Genomic DNA, 17,443 nt, shown 5'->3' on the forward strand with positions numbered 1-17,443 from the left:
TATATATGTATACTAAAATAAATAACTACTTACTAGTTATTCTACTATTTCTACTTTGCAGTTTTTCACTTATCGTGGAGATTCAGGGTGGATCCCTCGTGATAAACGAGGAACTGTTGTATATATAAAACACCATTAGACATTTCCTCCATCTTTGCTACTATTTTCTCCAACATATGAAGACAATAACTGGGAGTGGTGGAGTAGAGGTTAGAGAAGGTGGGTATGTGATCGGAAGATTGCTGGTTCAATTCCTGGTACCGACAACATCAAAATGTGGGTGGGTTAGGTGAAACACCCACACCTGCCTCCACTCTCATTTGCTCCACTCTGGGCCCTTGAGCAAAGTTCTTAACCCCCACCATCTGCTCCCCTGGGTGCCCTACATGCCAGCTCTCTGCTCCACACAGATGCTGTGGCAGCTCGGTGTCTGTGGTTGCATCAGGAAGAACATCCAGTGTAAAAACAATTGCCAAGTTTTCGTGGGACTTAGTTCACTGTGGTGACTCCTGAAGAAGGAGCAGCTGAAAGAAGAAGAAAATAAATAAATAAATAAAGACAATAACTGTGCATCCAATTCATTTAACCATTATGTTCAAGGTTTTTATTGTCATTCTCATCAAATGTGGTACATGAGGTGGAACAAAATTGTATACCCAAGGTCCCAGTTACACCCAAAAATAGCAACAACAACAAAAAAAGAATATAAAGTATGAAAAGAAACAGATACAAGGATCTAAGATATACATTAAACAATAATAATGTAAAATAATATGGTATCTTAAGCAGGAAGTTCAGGAAACAATGAGGATTTAATTACTAACTTAGAAAAAATGTTTTTCCTATCTGTTCTTTTGTGGACCACATAAATATTTACTGGTGTTCCTTGAGAACGTGAGCGCTTTGGACTCATCTGGAGTTCATAGAACAAATTAGATCAAAAGTATTTTCTGCCATCCTTCCTTAGATAGACAACTTTACTAACTGGCTTTTCTATGTATGTGAATGTTTCTGTAAAGTGCCCTGAGACAACTTTGCTGTGATTTGGTGCTATAGAAATGAACTGAATTGAATTTCCATAGCAATTGTTTTGCAAATGGAAATAATTTCATGAATAAATAATTTTTTATTATAAAAGCGAGAGCAGCATGTGCAAGAGCTGCACTCAGCATTTCCTATGTACGCAGGTTGACGGTAAATATTCGTTGCAATGCTTGTACTTGTCTTTTAAATCTTGTTCCTTATTTAGAGCTCATTTGAAGACGCAAGCAAAACCACTCTGCACCTGAACGGAGTGAAACAAGTGAAATGGAGGGGCGGAGAGGCCTTTTCTTTCTTCTCACTTTCCACGCGACTGATTATGTAAACTGAATTGGAAAAACTTGACTCAACATGGACTTTTTTTTTGCTACAGAGATTAGTTTGCTGAAAGTCAGACAAGCAACGTGATTGCTTTGAATATTTCCCCCTCATATACACCAATCACGGTTTTTTGTATTTCCCCAGTTAACATGTAAATACAAGGAGAAGTTAATGTTGAGGAGACCGGGCTCTGCTGCGTCGGGAAATGTAATTGCTGTGAGGGTGTGGCTAGTTGACCATACATATATATATATATATGGCAACGATGACGGAGGGCAGCGCGTAAACAAGTCCTACTGGCATGAAGAGCATGAAATGAATTTAAAAGTCATTGATGATTCATTCGAATAAGTTTGTTGCATGAATTAATAAAATAAGAGTGAATCAAACGTAAATTCCTCTTTTTTCTGAATGTCAATCACTTTTTTTTGGGATGATTATCGGATGCTGTGCAGCTGGAAGGATTTTTACAGAAACTTTTTTTACTTACGGGCATTTGTTATGATGCGTAACCATGGCAACAAGGTGCTTTTTAACCACCAGGAGCAGCTGATTAACGTCTCAAAAGCTCAAATACTGCCACTGCAGCCCCAAATCCCTGAAAAGGAGGTGCCGTGGATGAATTCCCATCAACCTGGCAGCGGTGCTCGAGTGCTTGACTGCCGAGATCCTGGAACTGGGTCATCCTCCAGCACCTTCAGCTGTCTTTCCGTAGCGACGAGGAGCTCAGCAGACTGCTGGGAGGAGTGACCATTGCTCAGGGAGGAGTTCTGCTCGGCATTCAGGCAGTCCTGCTGCCCAGGAGGACCAAGAGGTCCTGCTGCCCTGGAGGACCAAGAGGCCCACTGGATCTGACAGCAAGCTGCATCCAGATGGACGGATCAGTATCTGTGGCCAGATTCTTCAGATTCACTGCAGGAGATCCTTCCTGTCCACAGCTATCAGCATCTATAACAACTCTTGAATGAAACCAGGACGATGAGCTATGACAACACTTAATTTACCTCTGGGATTAACAAAGTGTTTTTGAATTGAATTGAATTGAGTTGAATATGTAAACATAATTAAACCTCGTGTAATGTAAAATAATAACAACGTTGCAGCTTTACATTTCTGATGCAGTGTACTGAATGTATCGACAGCCTTAGTCTAAGATGCTGACATGAAAGGCGACAGGCGACGTGCACTCCTTCATAAATACCTTTTTTTTCCCCATTCATTCAACCTTTATTCATCCAGGTTAGTCTCACTGAGTCACGAGGACTCATTTACAAGAGACCTGTTTTAGACAGACAACATATAAAGTAACGATTCACCAAAACGCAACTAAATTTAGGTAAATTAGGTGGGTTTTTTTTTTATCTAGGCTTTTCATTTATTTTACAGTGGACTACATAATTAGTTGTTTTCCACATGTGGCTTGGAGCACTGAACCTTTACAGAATGGTCACTTCACAGTTTTGTCTTGCAGCTTTATTGTGTTGCTTCTCATTCATACTGAAATTCATAGTTCTCCTTTTGTAAGGAGGTTATGTGGAAAGGTTCTGCACAATTAATGTCTGACTTGATGCAAATAGCTCTTTGTTCAATTATATTTAGGAGAAAAAAACAACATAATTTCTGACCAAACTGATAAGTTAAGGATTCATCAGAGCTTGTCAAACAGATTCCTGCTGCCCTGTAATACTGGACACATTTACACCAGTTCACATCAATACTACTGTTTGTAAACCTTTATATTGTTGTCAGTTTCTTATTAAAAGGTTATTCTAGCAGAAATATTATGAAAACCCTGTCAGAAAGAAGTACCAGTGGTGGCACTGGAAGTGATACAGCTAGTTGCTGCTGCTATGTGCAAATTCTAGTGACAATAACAACCTTAATAATTGTGACAGCAATATAAAATAAACTTCTAGTTGTTAACTCATCCAACTAGGTTTTGGTTCCTCTGCAGCGGCTCTTGACCAAAACCAACAAACCACTGCTAGTTTTAACAGTTTCATGTCATTTATTTTGCAAATCAGTGAATACTAGTACTAATACAAGGAGTAAAACGTACTCACTTTAACTTTATGCTTTATTCCTTTAAAGTAGGATGCTTAATTTTTCCACAGTTAAAAAAAAAATCACTAGACCTGCATAAGTCATGTTCTTAATTTCTTTTTTTTAATTGGTAAAAACTAGATTTAAAAAGTAATCATTCTTTACAATAAGCCGGTCTTTTTGTTTTGTCTTAAAATGTAAAAATATCAATGTGTTAAAAATCATTAGATATTTTTAATTTTATTATGCCGCTTCTACTGGCCTGAAAAGCTTCCTCCAACAAACTTAAAGTGGTCCGCGGGCCACCAGTTGATAATAACAGCTGGAGCCGGTTTTGTGGCTCCGGACATTTTAATTTAGTGAAGGAAGGGGCATAAATGGCTCTTTGGACCGTAAATGTTGCAGACCCCTGATCTAGGCAGAATTCAATTCCATTTCTCAAATTTGAGCTTGTCCACAGAGCCATCTACGACAGGTAAGATAGTGTTAGTTCAAAATGTTTTCACTAAATCCTCCTTCAGAAAATAACATCAAGGTTATCCACACGTGTACTGGAAGATTGTTCTGTATTAGGAAACGTCACTCAAGTTGAGAAAATATAAAGCACAGAACTAAAATGGAAATAAACTTTAGATTTGCCCTCATCAACTCTCAAGTGAAACCTCAAAATAAACATTAACGTTGCTTCATGCTTGGTTACTATTTAAATATGTAACTTCAAGTTTAACCAACTACTGAGGTGAAAATACTATTGTGTCATGGTTGTACGTCTGCATAGATCAGTCAGCAATTTGTAGCATTTCTGGTTCTCTGCATTTAACCCACTGCACCTGATATACCAGGTAGAGCAGTGGGCAACTATGTAGGCGCCCGGGGAGCAATTCGGGATTGGGTGTCCTGCTCAGAGACACCACGAGATGCCCTGCCCCTACACGTGAAGTGAAGTGTATCTGTTTTGTGTTCCAGGTGCATCAGTATTATAATTCCATGCCAGAGGAGAAAGTCCCCTACATTAACAGCCCTGGAGAAAAATATCGCATCAAGCAACTTCTTCACCAGTTGCCACCACATGACAATGAGGTAAAACTGCACAAACTTCTCATTCGCATGTGAAAACTGTGATTTCCTGAAAGCGTTCCACATGTTTTTCGCCCCCTGATGATGACCATAATGTTTCAGGTACGTTACTGTAACGCCCTGGACGAGGAGGAGAAACGAGAGCTGAAGATCTTCAGCAACCAGAGGAAAAAGGACAACCTAGGGAGGGGTAATGTCCGTCCTTTCCCCCTCACCATCAGCGGAATGAGCTGTGAAAAGGTAAACACGACAAAATGTTGCCTCTCTCCACCTCTTCACCTACTTTGTACTGAAAATATATTTTAAAAATTGGTCAAAGCAGCTTGAAGGACTCTATGAAAACTTTTTTTTGCACCTTCCTGTTCATTTTCTTTCAGCTTGTAATTATCTCATTTCTACTTTTCCTTCCTTTGTCATCTGCTCACTTTGTCCTTTCCTGTCTTTGCTCACCTACAGTGTGGTGGCCAGATAAATGGAGGCGACATCGTAGTTTTTGCTGCCAGGGCAGGGCCTGGAAAGTGCTGGCATCCTCCTTGCTTTGTCTGCTGCACATGTGAGGAACTGCTGGTGGATCTTATATACTTCCACCAGGACGGAAAGATCCTCTGCGGCCGGCACCACTCCGAGAGGCTGAAGCCCCGCTGCTGTGCCTGTGATGAGGTACGCTTGTCTGGGCCCGGGAGATTTTCAGGGTTCGAAACGGTTGAACGCTTCACAGATTGACAACTTGGATTGGTCTAACACCAGTTTGTACGAGAGGCGGGGGACACCCTGGACAGGTCTCCAGTCCATCACAGGGACACATAGAGACAGTTTAGAGTTACCAATCAGTCTAACATGCATTGGTCTGTGGGAGGAAACTGGAGTACCTGGAGAAAACCCACACATGCACGGACAGAACATACAGACTCCACCCAGAAATGCCCCCAGACTGGGATTTGAACTGGCAACCTGCTCGCTGAGAGGCTGCAGCTCTGCCAACTGCTCCACCGTGCTGACCTTTATGTGTATATTTAATTGTGCTCTATAATTTAGAGAGACAATATCTATAAAACTGAAATAATAAGCTGCTATTTTTTAGGTTATTGAAATTCAGTAGTGCTAGTTTAGAACATGTACAGTACAAAAACACTAATAATAATAATAATTATTATTATTTTCAATGATCCTTTAAAGTTGCATTTGGACATGCGTTCATGATGGGTGCTACAGCACCCTCCACACCCCAACTTCCCACTCCATTGGATAGAAGAAATCGCCAAATAACTTCCAGCACTCACAAATATATAACTATGTAACATAGAAAAAAAATCTTACTTATGATGTTTATTCAGCTGTTCTGTGTTGTAAACAACAAAAACAAATTTATATATTTTTTACCTCCTAATGTTCTTGCTTAGTTAAACGAACGTAAAAAAATCAAAGAATTGTTGCAAAAAGTTGCACATTAAAGATACGTAGCATTCCTGAACACTTGAGGGCGGCTATGAGCAGACATGTTGGCTGTTAATTAGGTTATAACAAGCAGCTAAAGCTAGTAACACACTGTAGGTGCCGTCCTGTTTCTTACCTTTTATAACCACGTTTAACTTTATGTGAATAAATTAAATAAATCAGCTGATTGTTAAATGGTTCCCCTTTCTTATCGCTCACACTTACAAAAGTCTTGTCACTTTTGCAGAAAGTCTCAAGCTGAAACTTGCCTGTTTTTCAGCTGTTGTTCAATGTTAGAAGTGTTAATTGTGGGAGCTGAGTGCCTCATTTTCTAGTTTGGGCAGTTTGACTTCTTCGAGCCTTCGATAATTATAAATAATTGACAGAATTAGAACAGACTGAGCGAGGGAAAATAACTCAGCAGCCTCTGCAACATGGGAGAAGAGGTTGCAGTAAATATTGCCTTGGGCCATAGGGTGAACTGTCAAAGGGAAGCCAAGAATTACTGTAGCAAATAATTATATGCAGTTTGTTGAAAACTCCTCCAAATGTTTGTCTTTTAAATGTCTAGATGTACAGTGCTCATTGTGCTTCCTGATGCCTGTATTCTCTGAACCCCACAGTTAATCTTTGCTGATGAATGTACCGAAGCAGAAGGAAGGCACTGGCACATGAAACACTTCTGCTGCTATGAATGTGAGACCACCCTCGGTGGACAGCGTTACATCATGAAGGACGGACGGCCTCACTGCTGCAACTGCTTTGAGTCTCTTTATGCAGAATACTGCGATGCATGTGGAGAGCACATAGGTACAACACCTAATTTCTACAGCTTCGTATTGTTGTTTACGGTGCTAAACACATTTTTTTTTCTTTCACTCATCATATAAAACCTGAAACAGCTCTGTGATCTATATGTGGTGTTGGCTTCGAGCCTTGGTGAGCCACAGCTGCAGAGAGGCGGATCCCAGTGCAGCGAGATGTGGATAGTTATTATCATCCAGAGCTCCAGTAACAATGAAAGTGTTGGTTACAGAGGGTGCCTCCGAACTGTAAAGGGAGCAGTGAAAGATGATTACTTCCTCGAGCTGGAGGACAGGACTTGTGAAATGTATTTGTGCTAACCTAAAAGAAATGAACACAGAACCACAAATGTTTTATTTAAAAAAAAAGTGTTTCAAAAACCAGATTCAGTATTGACTGTTTGATAAAACCAAATGGTGGATTCTACCACAGAGCTTTAGAGCCACGCTAAGAAAAAAAAAACATTACATTACGAGAAAAAAAGCCATACAATTACGAGAATAAACTCGAAATACGTCCTGGGTCGCCTCGCACCTGCTGTGAACCATAGACATACTGTATATACGTAGACGTCTTATTGAGTGCTGAATCTTATTGAGTGCTGAATCGTTGTCCATGTCGCCGCCATTTTGAATGTGGCAAAAGTGAAGCAATAGATAGAATATATATATATATATATATATATATATATACAGTATACATACATACATACATACATACATACATACATACATACAAACATACAGTACTCCACACCCCTTGTTAAGATTTATTGGTGTTTATATGTTCATCGATGTGATTCATCAAAATCAGTTAAATGTGAACATTTGTACTCTTTAATCCACACATCACATTTCAGGATCTGGTTATTATAAACACAGATTAAATGTTAAATATGAATATTTCTAAATTTACCACCACAATAATATTGTTACACGCGTTAGTAGTTGTAAACACTCAAAATAATACATATGTTGGTTTAGTGCTTACTATAACCTAAATATTCAAGGAGTAAACATTTTTAATAATCACATTAAAAGTAACAAATGTTGTCTTTGGTGTCTGTTAATTTTCCATATATATGAGTGTGTGAATGACAGGCATTAACTTAAAACACTTTGTTAAACAGTGCTTTGTGAAGTTCAGTCCATTTCTTTGTTTTCCTTGTTGACCGGCAGATGTGCCACATTCAAAATGGCGGCTGCTCCAACGTACTGCTGCAGAGGGTCAACCCGCTCAACGAGGCATCTGTGTATATATGTCTATGCTGTGGACAGCCTCCAGTGCGAGTCACTGTGTTTATGAAGTAGTCCGCGATCACTTTTGTGTCACTGTTTGTGAAATATGCTTCCATCCGCATAATGTCACAACTACATCCAACAATGCAGCCATGCCATACAGCTTCAGTTTATCATTCATCATTTTACAGCAGTTGTAAGACTGCTTTTTCATTCATAATGTAATTTTTTTCTTATCATGGCCCTAAAGCTGCATCATATGATTCTGACACAGTTCACAGAAAATATTTTATTGAGATTTATTTCTTCTTACCTATGTAAAAATAAATTCCCTTTCTTAAAGGCATTGACCAAGGCCAGATGACGTATGATGGGCAGCACTGGCACGCAACTGAAGAATGTTTTTGCTGTGCGCGTTGCAAGAGATCTCTGCTGGGCCGCCCTTTCCTTCCTAAGCAAGGGCAGATCTTTTGTTCACGTTCCTGCAGTGCTGGACAGGTAAACAAACAAAAACACTTTGAGTTTTATCAAAAATATGTTTAGGTGTCTAGTAGACTGTAACATTTTGATTTTGATAATGATACAGATTTGTTTGATTTCAAATAAACAGGATCCAGAAGAGTCTGATTCCTCAGACTCAGCTTTCCAAAGTGCTCGTTCTCGTGAATCCCGCCACAGCACCAAGATTGGAAAGAAAGAGCGCAAGAATGCAGAGCAGGATCGCCGGAGCAGCGAGCCCCGTCAGTCAGCTCCTCCTCCCATGCCTGACCGTCTTTCAGCTGAAACTGATCCCCTCTCTGTTCAGATGGACAGATTAAGCCTTTCATCGAGCCAGACTCCGAGCAGGACACCAAACCGCACACCTAGCCGCACTCCGAGCCGAGCCCCAAGCCTTAACCAAGTGTGGATGAGCAGGGACGACCCCTACATCTCTGCTTCTTATGAGGGGCCCCAGCGGGATCCCTCACCCTCCCCTACCCCTATACATCTGATGGGCCAGTGTAATGCCAGGCAGGGATACAATCCCAACACAAACGCTCATCCACCTGCCCAAAGTACTGCCAACCCAGGGAAGAGGCCGGATTCTTGGGGAAAGGAGCAAAGTAATGCCAAGAGGACCCCTATGGCTGCCCTGAGGGGCCACTCCTTCAATGAAAACTGGATGCACCACAGCCAAGATGAGTTCAGACCTAACAAGCTTCATACACAGATGAGCTTCAATGAGATGTCCAACCAAAACCAAGGCTTCTCCGATAAGAGGAGCATCAGTCTGCATGGATTCCAGAGAGACGGCCGACCCCCACTGACAAGGAGGAACCACATCACTGCCATGAGCTTTAATGAACCGCTCACTCCTCTAGAACAGACCCCTCATGGATCCATGGACTCTCTCACAATGTCCAATGCTACAGGTAATGAGAAACCCAATGTAATATCATTCAATATGAAAAAGTGGACAAATGTGATGTTTGATTTATTCCTTTAACAGGTAACTCTCTGGATGGGGTCAGTAAGCGTCAGGAGCATCTGTCAAGGTTCTCCATGCCTGACCTGAGCAAAGACTCTGGTGTGATTGTGTCTGAAAAGAGCAACATGGGCACGCTCAGCTCGTCAGTTCAATTCCACAGCACGGAGTCTCTGTCCTCCTCTCGCCCTTACAACAACAACATGTATGCTCCGCTGAGAGTTGGGTACCCACTGCAATACTGGGATGGCCCACAAGATCGAGGCTTCGATGGCAAAGGTCGAGCTGGAGTGATGGGAAGCAGCGGAAACCTGCGAATGGCTCCCATGAGTGACCGAATGCCTCGTAGACGCATAAATGCTCAGGAATCAGTCTCCCAACAACAGCAGCCACAACCGAGGCGCCGCAAACACCACCGTGGAACCAATGGTAGTGGTCAACACCGCAGTAGTCGTCATCACAAACGCTCTCGGCGTTCTCGGTCTGACAACGCCTTACACCTGGTGGCAGACCGTCCCACTCAAATGGTTGAGCTTCCCTACCGCCGCGTACAAGAGGATTATGATCGCTTCCCCTCTGGTCAAGCAGCTCGAGAGTTGTATGGCCTGGAGCCAGGAGGGTACAGACAGCAGTCCCACCGGCCTTGCCCACGCACCACTTCTGATCTCACCTTGCAGAATGCTGGCTGGCAACCTGCAGGACTGGGTGGGCCTTGCTGGGGTGATGGATACATGGAAGGTCCTGATCCGTGGTGTTCCAGCTGCTCCTCTTCCACTGAATCTGAGCCGGATGAGCAGTACTTCCTAAGCGACCCAATCCCTCGGCCCGTGCAGCTGTGCTACATCAACAATGACGATCTGCGCCATCGTTACAGCCCATCTGGGATGGGCGCCCATCATGGACCTCTGCATGGACCAATTCATGGCCAGCTGCACGCCCGCCAGAGGAGGAAGAGCAAAAACTGTATAATTTCCTAGATTTAGAGCAAGAATATAAGGATGGATGAGGAGAGTGAGAGAGAAAGGTAAGACGACAGCAAGTGTTAGGAAGAAGGAATAGAAAGAGTGGGAAGGTGAGAGTGAGTGATTAGAGAGCTTGTGTGTTCCTGTGTGTGTGTGTGTGTGGAGGGGTTGAAAAGAAAGCTGTCCCATTTTTGAGCTTGTGAGCTTATACAACTCTACACAGGGTAGTGTTTGTGTACACCTACACAGTATGATCTAATCATAAGAGGAAGCTCAGCTAGCTTACACAACAAATGTTTACAGTGATAGAGATCGACTCTTATGATTGTACCAATAATTGGACTACGAATTTGACTGCTAAACTCTATACTGTGGTCAAGGTAAAAAAAAAAAACACAATGTATGTGCGTGTCTGTCTGTGAGTGTGTTCATGTCACAGAGAAATGGACCACTTTCTTCAGACAGAAACCAAAAGTACAATGGATAAAACTGCAGCCAATTCAACTAAGAAAACAACCCCAGAGCAACCAACTTATTCTACATGGACAAATGAGAAACTGTGAGGATTGTGACAGTTATGTCTTAGATTCCAGTCTGTCATTGTTGACCTTCCTGGAATCCAAATGCTGCTGGAGTATAGTGTTGGTTTGCTAGCCCAATCATCACCTTGTACAAAACATTCTGTTGAACTTTGTGATCTGCATAGCCAGCTCTCCATGCTTTACCAAGGACAGAGAGCCAGGCAGCTTCTGCTCCTTGCCCATTCAGGCACAGTAATGTCAGGTATGGTCCAACTTTATTTTTCTGCAACATGCTGTTTTTTTGTTTTTCTTCTTTTTTTTTTTTTTTTTTTTTTTAGAATCAACTATAGAATATTAGGAATATTAAAATTATTATTATTCTAACTATAATATAATACAATAATAATACAAATAATAATTATATAATTACATTCAAATACCTGTTAGATGTATATATAGAAATAAACGTTAACTATGGATGTAGTCCTGTAAATGTCATGTACATATGGTCTTAAATATTTATATATTTTGTAACAAAATAACCATTATTTGTATAACATTATAGAGATGGGGAGGCTTGCATGTTAATTTATTGTTGTCGTCTTATACGGAAAATAAAGTGTACTTCAACATGGAGACTATCGTTTAAAATTTGTTGAGTTCTGGACCATGATTGAAGCTATATGTCTTTCATTAACAAGGTTTTGAGATTTAATCTAAAAGAAATTACAAAAATTGACATTACTCTGCATGGTTTGGATCAGAGCAGACATAATAACCTGATAAAATAAGAATTTCAAAAAAACTTTGAACCAAATGTGAATTTTTGGTATTTCAAAGCTTATTACTATGAGCCTGAAAGCAGAAAGTCTCTTGCAATAAGTTGGTTGTTACACCATTCATCACAAATAAAGTGGAAAATTAATTTCAGAAAAGGAAAAAGCTGCTCACAGGTGCCAAAAATTATATAAGGTAAAAACGCAAACTGGTCTTAGCTTGGCTTCTAAAGATGTATCTCCAAACTTTCCTTAAAGCTGAAGTTATGTATTCATTACATCATCTTTACCAGCTTCTTTCCTTTCGGGTCACTGTGTGAGGCGGGGGACACCCGGGACAGGTCTCCAGTCCATCACAGGGACACATAGAGACAAACAACCATTCACTCTCTCACTCACACCTAGAGACAAAGAGATACCAATCAGGCTAACATGCATGTTTTTGGTCTGTGGGAGGAAACTGGAGGACCTGGAGAAAAACCCACGCATGCACGAGAGAACATGCAAACTCCACCCAGACAGGCCGCTGGCTGGGATTTAATCCAGCAACCTTCTCTCTGAGAGGCAGCAGCTCTTCCAGCTGCACCACGTGCTGCCCAGTTATTTATTAACCTTTATTTAACCAGGCAAATTCCAATGAGATCAAAGTCTCTTTTGCAAGAAAGGTCTGGGACTGAAGGAAAGTTGTTTTGGAGCTAATGTTTACAAGCTACAAGAGTTAGCATGTCTGCAAAACAAACCTACAGTAGAAGCAGAGGCAAACAACCCCACTAATTTACTAGCTAAAAGCAGCTTGTCAGTGTTAACAGGTTACTTGCCGGATGTTGTGATCCAGTCAACTATTTATAATATCCATTTTCATATCCTTCACCCAACAGGTTATTTAAAGTATATCACAGATCTGAACTTGAGTTCATCTATGATTTTTCTAAGCAATGGACAAGTCAACCACAACAGAGATCAGCTTGCTCATTTAAAAAGCACTTATAACACATAACCAGCACACCCACTGACCCAAGAACTGATTTCTTGCCGTAACGTGATTTTATTCAAGAATCAGTTTCTGACAATATTTGGGATAATGCCTCTTTTGTTGTTAAAAAAGTACAACAATTACAAATAAATTAAGCTAGACATAAACAAAGCCAATATGACCAGTCTATGTCTTTCAACATTATGGCATTCTCAAATCTTCGATTTCTTGGTGGATCAGTGTCACTGGGCGGGCAGCAAGAGACTGAGAAGTGCATTGAGTCCAGTGTCGTCAGGCAGTGAACATAAAAATATCACAAGTAAGAAAAGCAGCTTACATTTTTACAATCATCAGAAAGTTTTCAAACAATTAGTGCAACAGTTCTCTGGAGTCATAATCCTGGATGAATTTCTCCATGGCCTCAATGCAGCGCTTGCCAATGTCCCGGAGGTTCTCCTGCAGCGAGGACTGGATGGGACGCTCCAGGGATGGATCCTTTGCTATCAGCATCTTTGCTACAAAGCCGAACATTTCACATTCCTGGTAGTAAACCTGAAAGACAAACATAATCCAGAATGAGGACAAAGTGTAACAGAAGGTGGGCGTACTTGAGTAAAAAAAACATAAAAAGATATAGGTAAGAAATCTCGTTAAGCAATTTAACTAAATGAAATAGCAACTTCTAGATTCTTGAAAGTCTCCTGTGCAGACTGTTCACTAGTGTTATCAGGTGCAGTGACTTTGGTAGACATTTTTGCATCAGCAACCATTTGCCACTCCTTTATCTTGCAGTGCTTTTATATTCCTGCAACCATGGAGATATGAGAAAAGCAAGAAGCAAAAGCATCTTCTCCATCAAGTGGGTGGAAAGGCAAGTGCAGTCTTTCACACAAACACAAGGCTGATGAGCACAGCCTGATGTGATGTTGGTCACATTGAAGGCATCATTAAAGCACGTGTTAGAGGCTCCTGTCATGCAGGAGAGGCTAAAGATACAGAAGATACGGACCCCATTAATATTGTTAAACAGTGAATAAGGCCTTGTGTGTCAGGCGTGGCAAAATAAAGCCAATAATGACACTTGAGTTGCCTCAGCACTTCAAACCTGATGTTTAGACTACAGAAAACAAATCCTTTCTTCCTTGTTTTATGTCTCTCAGTGCTTACGAAGATCTTCGCCCTGTCACTCTTCCTCTAATCCCAGCTTTCTTATCTTCTATTCCTCTGTTTATAACCATTCCTTCACCCAAGACATGTGTGTGGATAATTACACTCCCCCACCTCATCTATCTCTCTCCTCTTCAGTTGGATGGCTCTGTCTCGTGCAGCTGTCTGGCTCGCAGTTAAAGGGAGCTCCCCGTCTCTGCTTCGCTCCCTGTCTTTGCTTTTGGTCGCTCTGTGATCTCCTTCTTTGCTTTGGTTTCTTTCGTCCTGAAAAATCTGCAAAGGGGAATTCAAACCAAGAAGAAAAGACAAGACTGGAGGTGTTATAATTGCAGTTACACAAAAACATGGGTGCAAACACAGATAATGACTGATGTGCTAATGAGCAGCGTTAAACCTGACACACTGCGGAAATTCATTATAAATTCTCCCACCGCTCAGACCAAGACTGTAACATGCAGCAGACATACAACACACATACACACACATATACATATAAATATACAGTACATATACATATACATATGTACAAACCGCATTCCAAAAAAGTTGGGACACTAAACAAATTGTGAATAAAAACAGAATGCAATGATGTGGAGGTGCCAACATCTAATATTTTATTCAGAATAGAACACAAAGCACAGATCAAAAGTTTAAACTGAGAGAATGTTTCATTTTAAGGGAAAAATCTGTTGTTTCCAAATTTCATGGCTTCAACAAATCCCAAAAAAGTTGGGACAAGTCCATTTTTACCACTGTGTGGCATCCCCCCTTCTTCTTACAACACTCAACAGACGTCTGGGGACAGTGGAGACCAGTTTCTCAAGTTTAGAAATAGGAATGCTCTCCCATTCATGTCTAATACAGTCCTCTAACTGTTCAATCGTCTTGGGCCTTCTTTGTCGCACCTTCCTCTTTATGAAGCGCCAAATGTTCTCTATAGGTGAAAGATCTGGACTGCAGGCTGGCCATTTCAGTACCCGGATCCTTCTCCTACGTAGCCATGATGTTGTGATTGCTGCAGAATGTGGGCTGGCATTATCGTGTTGAAAAATGCAGGGTCTTCCCTGAAAGAGATGACGTCTAGATGGGAGCATATGTTGTTCTAGAACCTGAACATAGTTCTCTGCATTAATGTTGCCTTTCCAGACATGCAAGCTGCCCATGCCACAAGCGCTCATGCAACCCCATACCATCAGTGATGCAGGCTTCTGAACGGAGCGTTGATAACAACTTGGGCTATCCTTGTCCTCTCTGGTCCGGATGACATGGCGTCCCATTGTTCCATAAAGAACTTCAAATCGTGACTCATCTGACCACAGAACAGTCTTCCATTTTGCCACACTCCATTTTAAATGACCCCTGGCCCAGTGCAAACGTCTGAGCTTGTGGAGCTTGTTTAGAAATGGCTTCGCACTGTAGAGTTTCAGCTGGCAACGGCGGATGGCACAGTGGATTGTGTTCACTGACAGTGCTTTCTGGAAGTATTCCTGAGCCCATTCTGTTATTTCCTTGACAGTGGCATTCCTGTTTGAGGTGCAGTGACGTTTAAGGGCCCGGAGATCACGAGAATCCAGTAAAGTTTTACGGCCTTGATCCTTATGCACAGCGATTGTTCCAGATTCTCTGAATCTTTTGATAATGTTATGCACGGTTGATGATGATAACTTAAAAGTCTTTGCTATTTTACGCTGGGTAACACCATTTTGGTATTGCTGCACTATCTTTCTGCACAACAATGGTGGAATTGGTGATCCTCTTACCATCTCGGCTTCTGAGAGACAATGACACTCTGAGAAGCTCTTTTTATACCCAATCATGTTGTCAATTGACCTAATTAGTGTTAATTGGTCTTCCAGCTGTTCGTTATATGCTCAATTTCCTTTTTCCAGCCACTTATTGCTACTTGTCCCAACTTTTGGGGGATTTGTTGACACTGTGAAATTTTGAATCAACATATTTTTCCTTTAAAATGTTACATTTACTCAGATTAAACTTTTGATCTGTCATCTATGTTATATTACGAATAAAATATTGACATTTGCCATCTCCACATCATTGCATTCAGTTTTTATTCACAATTTGTTTTGTGTCCCATCTTTTTTGGAATCTGGTTTGTATATATATGAAAAGAGTAGTACTATACAAGATTAGCTTTTCTCTGTTTAAACAATGCTTTGAGAAGGAAGTTTGAGCAGGTGGAAGTCTGATGTTTTCCCCAACAAGTCCAGAACAACAACCTGAAGTGCTTTTGAGGGTTTTACATCAACTTCTTTCAGTAGCGACTTTTTCGGCTGAGGACTTCAAAAGAGAAGCAAAAAGTAAAATCTGCACAAGAATCCTTGTGATTTTCTATTTTCAGGTTTTCATGAACTTGGGGGATTTCTTGTCACAATGTTTTGGGTAAAAGTCCATCTTCACAGCAAAGGGCCATCCTCTCAGTTTTGCACCAGTTCACTGATTCTGAGCAGAATTGAAGCATGTGAATACATTTTGTTGCTTAATGTTTACCTCCTGAGCACACCCCTGCTAGCATGTTGATGTTCTGTATGTTCTGAAGTGTAAGCCTTTTTGTTCTTCATTCTCTTGATTCTGTTCCAGGTTCAACTTGGCTCAATCTGTCCAAATAATATTCTTCCAGTTCTGCATGCTCATGCTCATCCACACTCTGATTGCACATTTTCTAATGGTACGCCTACCTTCTCAAGTGTCTTCCTGAGCTGGATGGATGTTTTGAAATGTTTTATTTTATTATAACCAAGAAAACAACTTTGTATCTGTCTGCTGCAGATGTCCATTAGTACAAACCGGATTCCAAAAAAGTTGGGACACTAAACAAATTGTGAATAAAAACTGAATGCAATGATGTGGAGGTGCCAACATCTAATATTTTATTCAGAATAGAACACAAATAACAGATCAAAAGTTTAAACTGAGAGAATGTATCATTTGAAGGGAAAAATCTGTTGTTTCCAAATTTCATGGCTTCAACAAATCCCATAAAAGTTGGGACAAGTCCATTTTTACCACTGTGTGGCATCCCCCCTTCTTCTTACAACACTCAACAGACGTCTGGGGACAGAGGAGACCAGTTTCTCAAGTTTAGAAATAGGAATGCTCTCCCATTCATGTCTAATACAGGCCTCTAACTGTTCAATCGTCTTGGGCCTTCTTTGTCGCACCTTCCTCTTTATGATGTGCCAAATATTCTCTATAGGTGAAAGATCTGGACTGCAGGCTGGCCATTTCAGTACCCGGATCCTTCTCCTACGTAGCCATGATGTTGTGATTGCTGCAGAATGTGGTCTGGCATTATCGTGTTGAAAAATGCAGGGTCTTCCCTGAAAGAGATGACGTCAAGATGGGAGCATATGTTGTTCTAGAACCTGAACATAGTTCTCTGCATTAATGGTGCCTTTCCAGACATGCAAGCTGCCCATGCCACAAGCGCTCATGCAACCCCATACCATCAGTGATGCAGGCTTCTGAACGGAGCGTTGATAACAACTTGGGCTATCCTTGTCCTCTCTGGTCTGGATGACATGGCGTCCCAGTGTTCTATAAAGAACTTCAAATTGTGACTCATCTGACCACAGAACAGTCTTCCATTTTGCCACACTCCAT

The 17,443-nt window shown here is 41.1% G+C and overlaps 2 protein-coding genes across 2 annotated transcripts; one reads left to right on the forward strand and one right to left on the reverse strand.

The window, feature by feature from the left end:
• The first annotated feature begins 1,866 nt into the window (after nt 1-1,866).
• Nucleotides 1,867-10,543, forward strand: LOC119416645 (prickle-like protein 2). Its single transcript, XM_037683831.1, has 8 exons — nt 1,867-2,073; nt 4,372-4,485; nt 4,585-4,722; nt 4,939-5,142; nt 6,540-6,726; nt 8,302-8,456; nt 8,569-9,370; nt 9,448-10,543. The coding sequence occupies exons 1-8, from the start codon at nt 1,867-1,869 to the stop codon at nt 10,398-10,400; spliced, it is 2,760 nt and encodes a 919-aa protein (XP_037539759.1). The 3' UTR covers nt 10,401-10,543.
• Nucleotides 10,544-12,863: 2,320 nt separating this feature from the next.
• Nucleotides 12,864-14,095, reverse strand: LOC119416766 (periphilin-1; the record flags this gene model as incomplete). The annotated part of the gene is given in 2 exon segments (XM_037683950.1): nt 12,864-13,207; nt 13,937-14,095. Coding segments are annotated over 2 exon segments (342 nt in total), but the record flags the coding sequence as incomplete, so codon positions are not given.
• Between the last annotated feature and the right edge of the window lie 3,348 nt (nt 14,096-17,443).

The sequence above is a fragment of the Nematolebias whitei genome, chromosome 11 (genome assembly GCF_014905685.2).
Source record: "Nematolebias whitei isolate Nwh7 chromosome 11, NemWhi1, whole genome shotgun sequence".
NCBI lineage: Eukaryota > Metazoa > Chordata > Actinopteri > Cyprinodontiformes > Rivulidae > Nematolebias > Nematolebias whitei.

Coding starts and splice junctions, on each gene's coding strand:
- LOC119416645 (XM_037683831.1), top strand. CDS start 1,867: ATGCGTAACCATGGCAACAAGGTGCTTTTTAACCACCAGGAGCAGCTG. Junction 2,074..4,371: donor GCACCTTCAGCTGTCTTTCC/GTAGCGACGAGG, acceptor TTTGTGTTCCAG/GTGCATCAGTATTATAATTC. Junction 9,371..9,447: donor CACAATGTCCAATGCTACAG/GTAATGAGAAAC, acceptor TTCCTTTAACAG/GTAACTCTCTGGATGGGGTC.